At 43.4% G+C, this 18002-nt stretch overlaps 3 protein-coding genes across 5 annotated transcripts; 1 reads left to right on the forward strand and 2 right to left on the reverse strand.

Annotated features, from left to right (window-relative positions):
• Positions 1–2059: 2059 nt before the first annotated feature.
• Positions 2060–3995, reverse strand: Moap1 (modulator of apoptosis 1). Its single transcript, NM_001013101.1, has 2 exons — positions 3857–3995; positions 2060–3733 (listed from the first exon to the last, which is right to left on the reverse strand). Exon 2 carries the CDS (start codon positions 3625–3627, stop codon positions 2569–2571), a length of 1059 nt encoding a protein of 352 aa, NP_001013119.1. The 5' UTR covers positions 3628–3733; positions 3857–3995; the 3' UTR covers positions 2060–2568.
• Gon7 (GON7 subunit of KEOPS complex) lies at positions 2060–17947 on the reverse strand. Of its 2 annotated transcripts, none has more exons than NM_001142942.2 (2): positions 17689–17947; positions 2060–3733 (listed from the first exon to the last, which is right to left on the reverse strand). In NM_001142942.2, exons 1-2 carry the CDS (start codon positions 17891–17893, stop codon positions 3711–3713), a joined length of 228 nt encoding a protein of 75 aa, NP_001136414.1. In that variant the 5' UTR covers positions 17894–17947; the 3' UTR covers positions 2060–3710. The 2 variants fall into 2 exon arrangements, with proteins under 2 accessions (NP_001136414.1, NP_001136413.1); NM_001142941.1 differs by lacking the exon at positions 2060–3733 and adding an exon at positions 13412–14081.
• On the forward strand, positions 4072–5814 carry Lyset (lysosomal enzyme trafficking factor). 2 transcript variants are annotated; one of them, NM_001398553.1, is made up of 2 exons: positions 4072–4148; positions 4947–5814. In NM_001398553.1, exon 2 carries the CDS (start codon positions 4963–4965, stop codon positions 5356–5358), a length of 396 nt encoding a protein of 131 aa, NP_001385482.1. In that variant the 5' UTR covers positions 4072–4148; positions 4947–4962; the 3' UTR covers positions 5359–5814. The 2 variants fall into 2 exon arrangements, with proteins under 2 accessions (NP_001385482.1, NP_001385481.1); NM_001398552.1 differs by having other exon boundaries at positions 4134–4557.
• Positions 17948–18002: the final 55 nt, after the last annotated feature.

Genomic DNA, 18002 nt, shown 5'->3' on the forward strand with positions numbered 1-18002 from the left:
TCAGCTCCTTCGAAAAAAATCACAACTGTAGCCGATTTGCTCCAGCTCCCCAAGGTATAGCCTCAGCCAGGACTGGTCCAGCTTCTACCAGATGTTTACTAGTGCAACCTCAGTGAATCCTAGATGACCCAGCAACTGTTTTCAAGGAAGGACAGTTTCTCTGATAGCTTAGCAGTGACTGCTCGGGTTGGGACAAGGCTGTGATTGGTGCAAACACAATGCTTCATTTACACGTAAGGTTTTCTGAAAGTGGTACAAACACCTTCCCTTAGCCTGTAAGGGTCAGGCTGTTGAGCTCACCTTGTCAGCTAGGAGAAAACCTCTTGTGCTGCCTCCTCAATAAAAGATTCTCTCCAGTAGTGTTTCCTTGCCTATTTCTAATAGCTGTGAGGCTAAGGTGGTGACACAAAGTCAGGAGAATCACCATTCTGCAACAGCAGAGGGTGGAGTGGCAGGCAGAGCTGGGAAATGGCTGTGTGGCTGGCTGTTTTGACGACTGAGGAGGAGAGGTAAAGGAGAGGACACTGTAGAGAGCCAGAAAAGAAAAGCTGTGGGCCCTTGTCACTGGAGGTTTCAGAGAGCTTCTGTGATTTTTTTTTTTTTTTTACAAGTCTCAGACACTCTGAGGCCTATAAGCTTTAACAGTGGCCTCTGTCAAGGGCCAAGCAATACCAACTTCCTAAGTCTATACAACAGCTGTAATGCTTGTAAAGAGGCCTACAATAACTTGGTATTCTAGAGCAAACCACCTACTTAATTAAGGGTCCAGTAGTCTAGGCCCCTAGAGTTATAGCACTAGGGGGCGCCCTTCTCCACCTGTCCGTTGCTACCACTGCCAAATGCCATGGGATATAAGCAAAGACAAGCACTTAAAGGTCTCTGTGTCTCCCAGTGATCTACCCAGAATCAAATGACCCGGGGACAGGAGCTGGCCAGCGTGACTACCTGTAAAACCACAGACAAGTTACTTTCCTGTTTCTCATCGCATTCATAAAACGGGAGGTGGGCAAAAGACAGCTTCTTGGGTCTTCCGCTAGTACTTAGTCCCTGGTCAAGGACGTGTCCAATGTCAGTCCTTATTACTGAGTCTGAATAGACCTTCAGAGCAGTAATTATCTTGCCGAGTTTATTCCCTCAGCATAGGGTCTCACAGGAGGGGTGTGGCATTTATTAATACTTGTGTCTACACAAAATGTTAAGTTTCTCACCGCTGAGACAGCAAGTAAGTGATCTGCAGGACAGTACAGAATGTGTCTTAAGCCACTATACAAACAGGCAGAATCACAGCTCTCAAGTGTCCACATGCCATTCTGCAGTGGAGAACGTAAGGAAACTGACCATATATCCCTAACTCAGAGTAATCTACTGCAGTGCAATGCACCCCCGACTCCATGTACACATGGTGACCCAGCCTGGCCCTGACTCTTGGTTGTAGCTCCTCCCTTAGCAGTGGAGAGAATACCAGCCTTGCAAGAATGAGAACAGCTTTTATTACTACCAGCTTCATTCATCTTGGACATACACCTATTTCCCCAGTGTGATTTTAGTTTCCCTATATGTAGAACTTTGTCTTTTGAGGCAAGGTCTCACCCTGTAGTTTGGGCTGGCTTTGAAAGGCCAATCTTCCTGACTTTGGCTTTACTTGTTAAGCAGTGGGATTATAGGTATATAGCACCAGGATTAGAAAAACATAAAATTCATCTTTCCTTTCTCCCTTTGAAATGAGTATTGATGGGCCCACTACTTGCCATAATCTGTGTAGTCTGGTTCCTGTCAAACAATCAAGTTACTACCCCCTAGGTACCAAGAGTCCAAAGAATTAAGCCTGTAACCTCAGTGGCTTTCAGATTCGTACTATAAAAGCTTCTCTCAGCCAGGTGCAGTGGTGCAAGCCTTTACCCAGCACTCAGGAGGCAGATCTGAGTTTGAGGCCAGCCAGATCTACAGAGTAAGTCTGCACAGCTAGGGCTACACAGAGAAACTCTGTCTCAAAAACAATTATTTTTTATCAAATGCATTATCTTGGAACCCCCAAGGTATACAAAGATCAAACATTTTATTATTAGCATTTCTTTATTTATACTATGACTCTAAGAAAATGACATTTAGAAGCAGACCCTTTGGCAACACATCAGATATATCACAAACCTAAAGATAGTTGTAGAATTGACCACAGCACTCAGTTGTGATTTTTGATTGCACAGAATCAATAACTGATTTATAATAAAGAAACTTTAAATAACTTAGCTAGCCTTGGCTCGGGGTCTTCAGCATAAATGTGGGCAACACCTGAAAATTATTTTTAACGGACAGCACCATCACATAAGACTATTAAACATGCATATAAACTCCAGCTTTGCAGAACACTGTACTAGATGACCTTTTGATTTAAATAATTACCAGTGTAGAATGACATCATTTGTATCAGTAAAACACTGGGGAGACATTCAGTGGGGTGAACAACACGACAAAGGGCAAGTTACTTTGGCAGCACAAAGGGGGATGGGCTGATCACTTCTATGAGCTCCTCCATCATGTTCTGCTCATGACAGCCTTGCTGGTCTTGGGTCAAGTGAAATGTCCTTCTAATTCGGCCTGAAGAAGGACCTCTTCCTCTGCTGCCTCCTTATCTTTTATCAGTGTCAGCAACTGCAATAAGCCTGGGGCAGGGCTACCTTCTGGCAGTCCAAGCTCTCTTCGAACTGACTTGTGGATTGCCCCAGCAATGACTTGGTCTAGTCGGGCCTGATTCACAACTTCTTTCTCAATTGCTCCTTTCTGCACCAGCTTCTGTAATAAAGGCTCCAACCTCAGAACATAGGCAGAGAGCTTTTCACCACTCTTCTGGTAAGTAGTAAGGTATCTGACCTGCAAGGCCCTAGGATTATCAATAATCCCAAATATTGTCTCAAGCGTCTTCAGGCATTCTGCAACGGTAATGAACGGGTTGTTTATCTTGAGGACTCGAATAATTTCGAATGCTGGGCCTCTAAGGCTCTCCATCAACCGCCTTCTTTTCTCTACATCTGACACCTGCCATGTTTTCATTACTTGGGAAGTATGAAACATCCAAGATTCAAATTCTTCCTCACCTGGTCCCGGAGGATCCCTGCCTGAGAACACACTCAGCTTTTTGTACCTCAGATACTGCAGGGTAGGCTTAAGAGCCTCATCTAATGCCTGTGCTAACATGGGTGCTCGAATTTCAGGGATCATCACATTCTGGTCTAGGCAGAGAGGGTCATTCCGATTCCCAAGAACTCTGGTTAATTCACCCATTGTCATGCCCTCTCCCTTTAAAAACTCATTTAATCTGCATAAAAAGTCACTATCAGCATCTGGAGGCTTAAAGATCACTCTCCAGACACCTCCTTTTGCAGGTATCTCCTTGGGGACTAGGGCACTGCCGGTCTCTACTGTGAGCCCAACCAAGGCTACATTCTTGTTCTCATCCCTCCTAAACATCCTCCCAAGCAGTCTGTGCTCCCCTAAGGGAGCAAGGCCAACCTGCAGGGCCTCCTCGATGTCTGCCACTCCGCAGGTCGGAGGGATGCCGGCAACCAACAGTGCCTTCCGAGGGTTCATGTCCATCCCCCTGCACCAGTCTTCTAAGAGTCTCAGTGTCATGGTGTCCAGGGTATTTAAATCCTAACTCGACCAGGGCACCGCCGCCGCCCCACCGCAGCTCAGAGATGTGCGTGCTCGTCTCTCTAATACGCAGAGGTCCAGGAGCCTGAGAAAACAGAGCATCCGTGTAAGTTAACGGTGCCTTGACTCCTGAGCAGTTCCTCTACCCACCCTCTGCGCTCATATACGAACCACATGAGGTCTGCAGACCACCTGCCTACAGACGCACCGCTCAGGCTCCGGAGAGGGCGTCTGACCTTTGCGGGCATCAGGAGACACCAGGGGATCACGTCCCCAATGCGGCGATGGAGGACACGGGCTCCCTACGCCCGTTTCCCCGCCATGGTAGGAGACCGCCACCGCCGCAAACGCCCCAGGGAGCAGACAACCGCCTCCGGAGGCGGCGCGAAGTAGACAGCCTGACGTCACGAGAGACTGGCGCGCGTTTCCGGCCCAAGACGGAAGCTCTGACTGCGGCGGTATCCGGGACTGCGAGCGGGCGGGCCACTCAGGACAGGAAGGTGAGACCCGGGTTGCTCAGCTTGGCTGTCAGGCTGGCCCGGCGTTTAGCCGGGAGCCGAGCTCCGGGCTCTGCAGGCCAGGCCTGGCACCACTGCCCAGCCCAGGCACGGCGGCGGGAGCTGTGGGGGGCGGGCCCGGAGGTCCCGTGGCCAGGCATCTCCAGGTGGTTTCCCCTGCCTGGAGATCCAGAGGGCGACCGGGCCCGCCGCCGCGTGACTAGCCGGAGTCACGCTGAGCTTAATCACTACTAGCTCGTGCTCCCGCCGGCCGCGCTCACCTTCTTCTTCTGCGCGACCGAGAGGGTTTCTCTTAAGTGGCTTGTTCTGAAATGCCAAAGGCACCTGACTATTCAGAACTGAGTGACTCTTGCACGCTTGCAGGGGGAACAGCAAGATTTTCGGGACCACTGTAAGTGTTTGAAAGAGTTACCGTCTTAACTTGGGGACTCCGACACTGGTTTAATGAGCAGAACCCAACCCAGTGCTCATGTCTGAAATAATAGTGTTAAGCCAGAAAGCATTTCAACTGTCAAGTGCAATGTCCTGTGGGGAAACTCGTTTTCATTATCTGAAAGTGTACTGGGTCTACTCAAGCAAGATGTGATGATTCATTCACTCTGGGGTTCTCATAAATAACAGTACTCAATATATACGGAAACCAGTATTTTTATGTGCTCACAATTGTTATATAAAACCACCTATAAGTTGTTTACAGATGTTAAATCAAGTGCACTTGGAATACTTGGTGTGGCACCATTACTAGACCCTAACTATAATTTTCCTGTGTTTACATTGAAGGCACAGAGCATGGAGAATGATGAACTTCCGTCAGCGGATGGGATGGATTGGAGTGGGATTGTATTTGCTAGCAAGTGCAGCAGCGTTTTATTATGTTTTTGAAATCAATGAGACTTACAACAGGTTGGCTTTGGAACACATTCAGCAGCACCCTGAGGAGCCAAGGGAAGGAACCACATGGACACACTCCTTGAAAGCTCGGTTACTTTCCCTGCCCTTCTGGTTGTGGACAGTTATTTTCTTGATACCGTACTTACAGATGTTTTTGTTCCTTTATTCTTGTACGAGAGCGGATCCTAAAACGGTGGGCTACTGTATTATTCCCATATGCTTGGCAATTATCTGCAATCGCCACCAGGCATTTGTCAAGGCTTCTAATCAGATCAGCAGACTCCAACTGATTGACACGTAAAACGAGTCACCGGTTTCTCTTATTACAAGACTGTCAGTGCTGTTTAGTGGCTGACCTAAGACTGCAGTTTCTTCACAGGTCTCGTCTCAGGAAGTTGTGGTGGAACAGAGACTTTAAAAAAAAAAGGGGGGGGGGGACAAGAGGACTGACTACTTTATCCGAATAATGACTTTTTAGGTAAAGCCTGAAACATAGTACTACAGAATCATGTTGATGACTTCAGATTTTGGAAGTAAAATAGTGGCTTGTAATTTGCAGTCTTTAGAAACTTGAATAAGCACCTGAATTTTTTTAATTTCTATTCTATGTGCAACATAGTATGATTCAGAAATTTTTCCGTTGGGGAAAACAATGAATATTTCCATTGTGTTAAATGTAAAAAGGTCTGACCATGATCATAAAATTTAAATTTTATACAATTACTGTGCTTGCTTTAAAGCTCTTCAGACTAAGATACTGATCTTGTTGGAACTACTGCTTGCTTGCTTTCAATTTACAAGGGATTGATACAAGATTACTGTGGTGGCTATCACCTTTCTGTTTTTTTTTTGGGGGGTGGGTAGGGGAGAATGCTGGGGATAGAGTCCAAGCCTTTTGAGCTTTTTTTTTTTTTTTTTGCATATTTTTCAAAACAGAGTTACTCTGTGTGCCCTGGCTATCCTGGAACTTGCCCTGTAGCTCAGGCTGGCTTCAAACTTTTGTCTGCCTCTCTGCCTCCTGACACCTGGGATTAAAGGTTTGTGCCACCACCAACCTTTTGTATTTTTACCATTGAATTACATTTCCAGCCATTCCAGCTATTTAGATACACAGAATTTGTTTTCTTTTTTTTTTTTTGGGGGGGGGGCTAAACCACTAATCTATAGGTTTTTGAAAAACTATGTAGAAAATGAACAGATTAAATGGTTGAAGTCTAGAAATAACACAAAGACACCATGTGTACCAGCACAGATCACTAAAGAGAGATGTTCCTCTTCTGAGTGAGATCAGGGTATCCAGTGGTGGCTGTACTAACACACTTTACACCATGTTAATAACTATGGCTTTTGGGCCATTGCTTTAGAGCTGCAACAACCCAATGAATGTGACAGCAGCACTTAACCTGACGCAGTTCCTCACCGCTGACAACAGCCCACGCTCTGTACCAATGTCAACTATTTACCTATGTATACTGCCTACTGACTCATCAAAAACGTTTTTGACTCGTCAAAAGTTTTTTCTCAAAACTGTACCATCTGCTAGCTTTTTGTGGTGCTAAAGATGAAACTCACGTCCTTGCACATACTAGCCAACTTATAACTACTGTGCTATATCCCTAGTCCTACAAGTGGTTCAGGAACCTCACTTTATGTTGTATTTGAACAGAGAGGCTAAGATTTCCATGGCAAAATTGAATCTTTTTTTTTTGAGACATTTTCTGGCTGTTCTGAATCTTGCTATGTAAACCAGGTTGGCTGTGAACTCAGAGACCAACATACCTCCTCTCAGAGTTCAGGGGCTAAAGGAAAGACGTGCCTGTGACATCATGCCTGGCTCAAACTTTAATCTTAAAAGACCCAGTAAATTCTGATCAAAAGCATCAGAATTTACTAGTGTTGGCCCATGCACTTGGCCCCAGCACTTGAGAGCAGAGAGAGGCAAATGCCTGGTCTACATGAAAAGTTCCAGGACAGCCAGAGCTACAGAGAGACCCTGTAACAAACAAACAGCCCCCCTGCCCCCCGCCCCAACTCAAAAACCAACTCAATTTTTACAAGACTCTGAAGCATTCAGGAACTAGTAACCAGTCCATGGACAGGGTAACTGGAAAAGCCATGCTAAGAGGCATAGGCAGGGTGTGGCACATTCCTGTAATTCAGCATTCAGGGTCGGGCAGGTGGGTCTCTGTAAATCTAGTCTATGTAATAAGTTCTAGGACAGCCAGCTGCATAGTCGAACACTGCCTCCAAACAACAATAAAAAATCAGATTAAGCAAGTTTTGAACCCAGGATATCTATCTGGCTTCAGATTCCACCTCTGTACTTATGGAAAAATTACTGATTCCTTTTTAATTAGTATAGAAGTAGTAATTATTTTTATTTTTGTCAAAACAGGGCTTCTCTGTGTAGCTCTGGCAGATCTGGAACTTGTTCTGTAGACCAGGTTGGCTTTGAACTCAAAGAGCCAAGAAGCTTTTGTACGGATTAAAGGGATTTCCAGATGTAATTAATTATTAATGGTTAGCTTACAAGGTTAATCTGCTCTTTAAAAAATTATATTCACTTACCTCTGTTTTTCCAAACAGATTTCCAAAGAGATTAGGTGCCATAGTGCATATATGGAGGGCATGTTTTCTCAGGTGTTATCCACTTAGGTTTTGGAGACAGGGTCTTTCTCACTGGCCTGGAGCTCACCAAGTAGCTAAGGATACCAGTCTCCATTGGACCAAACTGCTTGGCTCTTCCCAATCCAAAACAAAAATAAGGGTCCTTGCTAACAAGCAATTCTGCAAACACTTTACCAACAGTGCCATTGTCAATCCTACCTGGAGTGAAACAATCCCATTGAAGTTTTTCACTGAAATTCTTTAGTTTTTTAAAAGTGCAGGCACAGGAAAGAGTTTACCTGCAGAAATGTCTATGGCACTTTTTTCGATAGTACACATTTTTTACTTAGCTGTCATTAACTTAGAGTAAAAATCCCTGGAGTATAGAATCTGATTCTGCTTTACAATCTTTTTAAGAACAAAAAGCTTTTCTTTGGTGGAGTCACGAGATAAAGTGCTCACATGACTAAGTCATTGCTCCCTTGAAACAAACATGTATGCTCGTACTGAATGGGTAGGGTTGGTCTTCAGTTCCTGGCAGAAGCAATTACTGTGATACTTCATTATTCAGGAATGCACCACCATGATGTTACAAATCCTCTTACACATAAAGTCCTAGATAACTTTTGACTACACGACTACAGTTGAAATCACCATGCAGTTAGTGGTGTGTGTGTGTGTGTGTAAGGTAGTGAGAAACAAACAAAAAACCCAAAAAAACCTCATACAATGTCAAGATCCATGGAGATAGGTCCAGTCCATTTTATCTTGAATGCACCACCATGATGTTACAAATCCTCTTACACATAAAGTCCTAGATAACTTTTGACTACATGACTACAGTTGAAATCACCATGCAGTTAGTGGTGTGTGTGTGTGTGTGTGTGTGTAAGGTAGTGAGAAACAAACAAAAAACCCCAAAAAACCTCATACAACGTCAAGATCCATGGAGATAGGTCCAGTCCATTTTATCTTGAACATTTTTCAGATGCTTCCTCTTAGGGTTCACAGACTGGTCCAGTGTTTTAATGTAGCATTTACTGAAGATTCGGGTATTGGAGCTGTGTTTATCTTTGGAACAGTATCAGAAAATGTTCTGTAGAAAGTTCACTTGAGCCATTTACAAATTTTGTCTACATCTTCCTCATTAAGTCCTCCCTGTGTTGATCTGAACATGCTTCTCTCAGACGTTTGCTTCCCATTCTGCCAAAGCTGCTCAGTTTCATCAATAAGTCCACAGAGTCAACTTACAACCAAGTCTGGATTCTTGAGTTACTTTTTGAGGGGTTTCTGACCTTTTGACCCTTGACATACATTCTTCAGTTGGCTTTTGGGTCAGCATTATCTAGGATGTTCCTTCATGTCCTGTACTTTATGTACTCATTCAGGAGTCACAAACCAAGAGGAGCAGTCACATGTGGCCACTAGCTGTATATATTCAGTAGTTCAGTTCTAGATAATTCTCTAGTTTTTCTTCTTCCTCATAGCTGCTTTGAGAAATTCTCCTTGGCAATCTCCTCCAACTCTGTTGGTGTGCTCCAGTTCTCTCTTCTTAGGTTTCTGTCATCTCATCCAGTCCTGTGGTTTTAAGTACCCTTCTCCAGAGTTTCACTTGAATATCCACCATCTGCTTACCTTTTTTTTTTTTTTCCTGAAGTGGAATCTCAGTAGGTTATCCAAGATGGTCTTGAACTTGGTCCTTTTGCCTCAGCCTCCCAACCAGCTGGGATCACTTGCATGCAATCACTATGCTTGGCTTCACTTCACTGCCTGCTTATACATCATCATATATTTACTAGCAGACTCAGGAAATTTAACCTGTCTAAAACCAAGCTGCGAAAGTCAACCCATCAAAACCTGTTTTTCAACTGGGCCACATCCCATAATTCTAGCACTTCAGAAGAGGCAGGAGGACCAGAGTTCAAGGACAACTTTACAAGTTCGAGATCCTATCTTAGGTCAGGTCTGCTGTCTCACACTTTTGATCCCAGCACTTAAGAGGTAAAGGCAGGCAGATCTCTGAGGCCAGCCTGGATTACAGATGGAGTGCCGGGACAGCCAGGCCACACAGAGGAAAGTCCTGTCTTGGCACTCTATACCTTTATGACGTTCCCTACTGTTCTTTCTGCTCAATTCCACTCCAGATGCACTAATCATCTTTTCTTATTTCCTTTTCTGACAAGCCTCACACTATGCAACTCAGCACCTTCCTGCCTCTGCCTCCAGAGTGCTGGGATTACAGACACCTGCTTCCTTGCTGAGCTCCACTGTTCTTGACTTTGGACTATTTCCGAAATGTTACAAAGCCTCCCTCATGCTTTATCTGTGTTTTCTTCAAACTCTGGCTCAGATGTCACCATCTTGAGCCTCTGGCTGCCTACTGAAAGCATGCATTCTTCCCAGTGTGACTTTAACCCACAGTACTTACCTGTCCTCACATGATCACATGTACATTTCCTCAGAATCTTGGACTTTTATCATGTACTGTGATGACACCTATGCTTACAACAGTAAGCGGCACACAGCAGGTGCCCAGTTCTCTTCTCAGTACTGTAAAAACTACTTGAGAAAAGCCAAAAGCTAATATTTATTATTAAGTGTGGCCTAATCTGTCATGTGTTCCAGTTTGACCCAACTCTTTCCGGTCTCAGGATTTAGTGATTTTTCTCTTCAAGGCCAAGATTTCAACTGTCCCTCAATGTATTTTTATATTCGCTGTCTTAGAATTTTCATATACAAAGTTTTTTATTAAATGCTTGTCTAGAGCTCTCAATACATGTTTCATGAAAAAGAGTTTTGTACCTAACAAGTACAAAGTGCAACAGTATTAGAACTACATAACACAATTCCAGTCACTGATGTTCAAGGCAGTACCATGGATCCAGAAAGCACTCATAAAAAACTACCATCTCCACTTGATTTGGCCAGAGTAAATTTCTATTTGAAACTATACTCCAGGTGCCTATTGATATCCCAATGTGAGCTGCTACTTTTTAAGATATAAACAGTTTATTTCTAGAATTCACTGTTTTGTGGACCACAATTTTAAAGAGAGCAATTCTGATCCCAAAGGTCACCAGAGAACTAGAATAAGTCACAGTACTTTTATGACATTCTTATACTTCTTATACTTGTACGATAACACATTAGCTCAAAATTGTTTTCAAGGTTAAGCCTAGGCATATACATTGAGAAATTCTACCCTTTATTTGATGGTACCCTACTCCATTACTAGGCCCACTTTTTCTAACCTTGCATGTTGCAAGGAGGAGAGGGGGTACAGGTCTTCTTAAGAAAAAATTAAGGGGTTGGGGACTTAGCTCAGTGGTAGAGCGCTTGCCTAGCAAGCTCAAGGCCCTGGGTTCGGTCCCCAACTCCGAAAAAAAGAAAAAAGAAAAAAAAAAGAAAAAAGAAAAAATTAAATACACCCTGGAGAAGATGTTTAAATTGAACCTTAAAGGACGAAAGCAGCAGCATGCACAGCAGTACACACCTTTAAGCCCTACACTGGTGGTCCGGGGAGACTGAGGCAGGCAGATCTCTGAGACTTCAGGCCAGCCCGATCTATAGAAGTCTCAGGTCAGCCAAGGCTACATATAGAGAATCAGTCAGGAAAAAAAAAAACAATGAGGACACACCTGAGAAAGGGTGGCAGCACTTCAGATCTTTGCCTTTGCCTCCCAAGTGGTGGGATTGTAGGTGTGCCCGCTATGTCTCCCCCCATGTTTTTATCCATGGTAAATTCTTCTTCACTGGTGTTTTTTAACTGTCCTAATACTACAGCCAAGCAACTATGCCCTATATGTGGATCTGGGCCCTCGAGTTATATTATTAAAATAACATTCTCTTTAGGCACTCTTAAACAAGTACATCTCTTGCAAGAATTTGTTCCACCTTTTAGATTATTCACTGAGGCTCATGATAGGCTTATTTTTAGGTGGAAATGTGAGGGTTGACTTTCTAGTACAAAAGTAAGTTGTTGGAGCTGTTTCAACAGGTAGCACTGTTCTGCTTGTCTTTGGCTAATTGCAGCAGTAAGAGTATTGGAATGAGTATTAAAGCCAAATAAAAGATCCATCAAACCTATAGCCCAGAACCTCAAAACATTATATAAGCACAAATACTATTAACATGCATTTATAATAAATTCACTGAACAAAGTGTAAAAAGTTTAGGAGCAAGTTGAACTGTCATTTGAAACTATCTTTACCCTTCATATATATATGCGTACTAATGTAAGGGAGTCAGGTCCCTAAGACTGGAGTGACAGAGGGTTGTGAACCACAATATGAGTGCTGGGAACTGAACCCAGGTCCTCTTGCATGAGCAGCCAGTGCTCGTAACTGCTGAACCATCTCTGCAGCTTTCTCAGTTTAAACTACTTAAAATATACTAGTTTAAATTATATACAGGCATGTCCTTTTAAGGATTATGTAAATCTAGAAGTTAACAACTGAGTATTAGAAACATCATTAAACAAGAATGTCTGGCCATTAGTAATTTTCCCTAGTTGAAATTGCTTGGATTACCTAAGAGTGCTTGGTGGAATGCTGATGCTCCAAGCAAAACATTTAAAAATGTAAAGTGTCTAAACTGATTATCCTGTGACACCATCTGTAATTTCAGGTATTAGTATAGATGTAATCTGCAGCTCTGCATGTTAGCACAGCACAGGAGGCAGAGGCAAAGGCAGATCTTCAGGAGTTTGAGGCCAGCCTGGTCTAAGGAACAAGTTCTAGGCTAGCTGGGGTAAGCAGTGAGACTGTTTAAAAAAAAAAAAAAAATCTGGGTGGTGGTGGTGGTGCATGGACGGCTTTAATCCCAGCACTCATGAGGCAGAGGCAGAGGCAGTTTCTGTTGAGTTTGAGGCCAGTCTGGTCTACAAAGTGAGTTCTAGGACACCCAAGAATACACAGAGAACCTTCCCTCCCAAATTAAAAAACAAAACCCAAAACACAGAGCAAATGATCTACCACAGAACCCAATTCTAGCCCTAAAGAGTATTTTTTCATTTTAAGACACTGATGCAACCTCAGTGACTTGTGCCTATCAGACAAGCATTCTACCACTGAGATACATATCCACAGCCTCAAAACACACTCTCTCTCTCTCTCTCTCTCTCTCTCTCTCTCTCTCTCTCTCTCAGCCAGTGGTTGGCTTTGTAACCTGAGGCAAGTAACTATTCCAAGATTGAGCGACTACTCTGAATTAAGTCATTATAGTTTGTGGTATTGATGAGTCTATGAGGTTCAGAATATATCTGTAATCCCAGCACCCAAGAAGTGACAAGCAGAAAAATGAGTCTGAGGACAGGCTGGGCTACAACTAGGGAGTCCAGATCAACTTCAGCACACAGTAAAGCCATGTCTCTAAGTAACAAAAAGCCAGGCATGGTTGTGTACACCTGTGATCCCTAATACTCAGAAGTAAGACATTAAACGGTCAAAGCCAGGTAGGCTATGCAGTGAATTCCAGGCCAGTCTAGGCTACATACATAGCAAGAACCAGCCTCAAAACAAAATATGTAATTAAAAGAATTATTCTAATTTCACTAGGTATATTTTGCATTTCAAGTGTCAAAATCAGATAAGATGCACTATAAATAAAAAAAAAAACTACTCTATCTAGTTCCACTGATAAACAGCAGAAAAGAACACATACAATATATTTTAGGAATTTATATTTTTTAAACTATTCAACAGTTCCCTTTTGACTAAAATTAAAAAAAAATGGCTACAGGAAATAGGTAAGTTACAACCAATGTATTTTATTGACTTGGGCTTTACATCTATACTTGTACAGATGTATATATATACACACAAGTCATATTTCTTATCAATTCTTTCAAATATTAATTGCCTATGAACTACAACAAGCAGCTTTTATAAACACTGAAAGATGTAGACATACACCACTTGATTCAATGAGCATTTTAAGAGAGAAAAACAAACATAAAAATTCATTTGCCAATTTAGAGTTCATTCACTGTGAGCGGTTTCATTTTATTTTAGGATGAGACAACAGGAGTTCACTCCCAAACACTTGTACTTTGTTAGGAACAAGAAAGTTTGCTCTGTGATGTTCCAGTGAAAGAAAATGAATTTCCCAGCTAGAGCACAGGTCTTCTGTAATTCCAGTGATGAGGATAGCATTGCCCTGCTGTCTTGGGCCTTTTTTTTTTTTTTTTTTGAGGCATGGTCTTGGCATGTAGCACACAAGTTGGCCTCCAAACTTTGATTATACTGCCTCAGCCTTTGAACGAACTGGGATTACAAGTACACATCATCTCACTCAGCCTGGTAGCAGTCTGAATGTCTTAAGAGCTGTGTTAAGAAGTTGGTTTAGGTCGTTTTGCAGATGGTCCATCTGAGTTAGTTCTACCAGAGTTATTTTCATCTTCTGCATCATCTTCATCACCTTTTAAAATAAATGTCTGTTGTATGATATGTTTAGTGGATAAAAGAAATACAAATAGGTAAAGAGACTGATACGAGACGTCCCTTTGGGGACTAAACAACCACACATATCTTACACTTTATAAGTGCTAGGAGCCAGTGGGATTGCTCAGTGGGTCAAAGTAAATGCAGTACAGGTAAATATGGTGACCTGAGTTCAATCCCTTGAGCCCAATAAAAAGGAGACCCCACTCTACATATGCATCATGCTAAAATGAATTTTTAAAAACTTCAGGAATTAGTTGAATGTGACAGCCTTTAATCTTAGTGCCTAGGAGACAGAAACATGCAGATCTCTCTAAGTTCAAAGCCAGCCTGATCTACATAGTAAATTCCAGGGGAGCCAGGGCCACACAGTAAGGCCACATCTCAAAAACAACGTAACTGTACACCTTTCATTACAGCACTCGGAAGGAAGCAGCAGGCAAATCTCTTGAGTTTGAGGCCAGCCTGTCTATAATGTACTGCTTTATTATTGCCCCAGGGACAAGAGAATCCTCACATACATCAAATAATGAATGATATGTGACCCTGGCTCCTTAATTTAAAACTACTGGTTGAATAAAGATGCCTACTGCCTATAGCTGGGTAGAGGAGAGGTAGGTACAGTTTCGGTTCTCTTGGTTTGAGGAGAACCACAAGAAAAAAGAAGATGGAGAGAAGACACCACGGGGGTAGGTGAGTCATGAAAACATGGCCAGGCTACGAGGGTAGGCCAGCTGGAGTTAAGAGCTGCCCAGATGGAACACAGCAAGTTGTAACTCAGGATTATTGATGGGGAAGTGGATCAGAATAGCTTATAAGGGAGGTATCTGCCCAGCTCTAGTGCATTAACAGCATATTATAAATATAAAGTTGTATGTCTTTTAATCTGAGAACTAAATGATCTAAGGTGGGATAAGAAACTTCTAATATAACATATTGGCACCCAATATGGGGTACCATTTTGTACAAGTCTGATTTCAGTTCTTCCTCCTAGACCAATGTTCCCAGAAATAAGACTCAGACTCAAAGTATATGTACAAATACTTTGGCCATATAGGCTCTTCTCTGATTAGATCATAGGATAACCCATTTATATTAACCTACATTCTGCCACATGTACGGTTACCTGTGTTCAGGTACACGCATCCTTCTCTTACAACTACTAATTTACTTTCAGCTGCTATAGATTGCCTAGTTTGGACATCTCAGACAAATGAAGAGTGTAGAGCCATTTGTGCCTGACTGTTGTCTTAGGATTCGTTACCATTGTACTGTGAATCCACGTATCATTCCTTTGTGTATATGTGTATGTATGATGTGTATATACATGCTATAGTACACACAGAGGTCACCATTTCAGTATAGGTCTTTACCTTCCACTTTAAGAAAGGGTCTCTACATACATGAAGTTTCCTGGCTCCATCTTCCAACTCACTGCAAGGGCACAAGAATTACAGGCACATGGTCTTACATGGGTTCTGGGGAGTCAACCTCAAGCCCTCATGTCTATGCAGCTGGCTTTACTTTAATTGTTAGACATTATCCAACAATTTTCACATGACTATTATTCAAAAATTAAAAGAATGGGCATTTGTATTATTTTCACTTTTCAGCTACCAATGAACAGTGCTGCTACCGTCAGGTATTGAATCTTGGTATAAACATATTTCCAGTTAACTTGGAAAACTAGTGGTTTAATTATGGGGTGGTATGGTTAAGTTTTTAGAAATTCTAAAGTGGACAAACCATTTTACACTTCCACCAACGAGGGCCTATCATATCCTAGTATGATAGCTAATCTTGGTTGTCAACCTGCCCAGCCCATGAGAAAAGATATGGAAGGAAGCTTTTGCTTTTTTTGCCTGCTTGCCCTCACTCTGACTAGCAAGTTCCTCTACTCTGTTACCGAGATGCCCACGATGCTCCTTTGTTGGTGTTAGAACCTACTTCTTTAGGACTGGAACAAAGACTGAAAACTGGAGTCCTCTTAAGAAAGTCTTAAGTCCCTGACTGGGACTGTTGAGACATCCAGTCTCATGGACAAACAACTACCAGATTCTTGGCTTTTCTGTCAGGGCTTTTTTTTGGTTCTTTTTTTCGGAGCTGGGGACCGAACCCAGGGCCATGCGCTTCCTAGGTAAGCGCTCTACCACTGAGCTAAATCCCCAGCCCCTCTGTCAGGGCTTTTTTTGGACTACTCAGACCACAGGCCATAAGTCACTCTTACTCAGTTCTGCTCCTTTGAAGAAACCTAATACATCTAGATAATACCTTTTAATGACAGCCAACGCCCATATTATAAAGAATTAGGAAGTACAGTTTAACCTCCTCCTTAGTTCCTTGATTCCTTAGTTCAGGACGATATCTATCTTGGGATTCAATTCAAGATAAGAAAAATAAATGTAGCCAAGCTTGAGTGTGGGCACATTTCTTTATTCCCGACTGCTGAGGCAGAGTCAGGCGGCTCTCTGCAACTCAAAGCTAGTCTGGTTTAACAGTTACATGGTGACAATGTCTACAAAATAATTTTATTCCTAGTAACAGGGTTGGGGCTGGAGAGATGGCTCAGCGGTTAAGAGCACTGCCAACTTTATCCCTGCATGCACAAGGCACTCTCAACTGTCTGTACCTCTGCTTCAGGGGATTTGATGCCCTCTTCTGGCCTCCAAAGGCACTGCACATAAGTGGTGTACAGACACGCATGCAGGTAAAACATCCATCTTTAAAAACAAACTCCAAACCTAACAGTTAAGTTTCTAGAACAGTAGAGGGGGTGAGAGAAAGCAAGAGCCAGAGGAAAGGAAAGTGTACGGCAGCGGTGATAACCAGTAAAAGTTGGCAACCTAAACGTTCGATCATGGAAGAGGGAGGGGCTCATGAGGCGCCTCTCCTCCCGGAGGAGCGTTTGGCAGTTGATGGGGGGCGCGGAGTCATTGTTTTCTTCAGTGGTTTAGTCACTGCTGAGTTGCCCTAGTTCCTGTAAACAACCCACCCAAGCTCACACAAATATCCTTAAATAAACTCAGTGAGTGACAACAAAAGAAAGGGCAGGAGCCCTGTTGGGAAGGGGTTCAGCGGGGGATAGAGAGAGACCAGAATGCACTACATACATGAATGAAACTATCAATTAATTTAAAAACTAAAAAACCCTTTTACTTTCAAAACAATACCTATAAAACTGAGAGGGTTAAGATTCCCTAAAACAAAGTGGGTCTCGATCATCTGAAGCTCTTATTCTGTCAAATGTTTTTCTAATTTCTAACTTCACTCCTTTTCTTCTTTCAACAATCAGCTCCAAAGTCCCGCCCTTTCGGTCTTCCTGCCAGTTAGCAATGGTTACAGACCACCACACTTTCTCGAGCAGATCTGCCTATCTCGATCCTTTGCAAGGGAGTCGAGCTGACTTCGTTCGTTGTCCAGTCCCTAATCCAACACTCGCCGCGGTGGGAGATCAGACAAAGAGGGCAGAGAGGACTAACGATTTTTAGAAGCGATTCCTCCTCCCCCAGTCTCGCCTTCTCTAGGCTGCCCTTCACACTGCCTGCCCCCGCCAGAGTCCCCCGGCGCCCCGCCCCCGCGCTCACCATCCAAAGCGTCCTCCGGATCTTCCGCCACGCCCTGTGCGTCCTGCTCCACTAGGGTCCCGAAGAACTCCGCTACCAACTCCTTCATGCGGACCACGCCCGCCGACAGGCTCTGGAGAGGGTCCGCGTCGCTCGACGCTTCACAGGACACTTGTAGCCGCTGCGGCTCCCCGTCACCACCGACATACTCGCCAGAAAGCTCCATGGCGACCGCTCAGCTTCAACAGCGCGCCACAGAGAATCGTCACCCGGAAGCGGAAGCCAGCCCGCAGCCAGGGCGGGCGGGAGAGGAGAGTAGGAGGGATGACTTCCGT

The sequence above is a fragment of the Rattus norvegicus genome, chromosome 6 (assembly GCF_036323735.1).
Source record: "Rattus norvegicus strain BN/NHsdMcwi chromosome 6, GRCr8, whole genome shotgun sequence".
In the NCBI taxonomy this organism is placed as follows: Eukaryota; Metazoa; Chordata; class Mammalia; order Rodentia; family Muridae; genus Rattus; species Rattus norvegicus.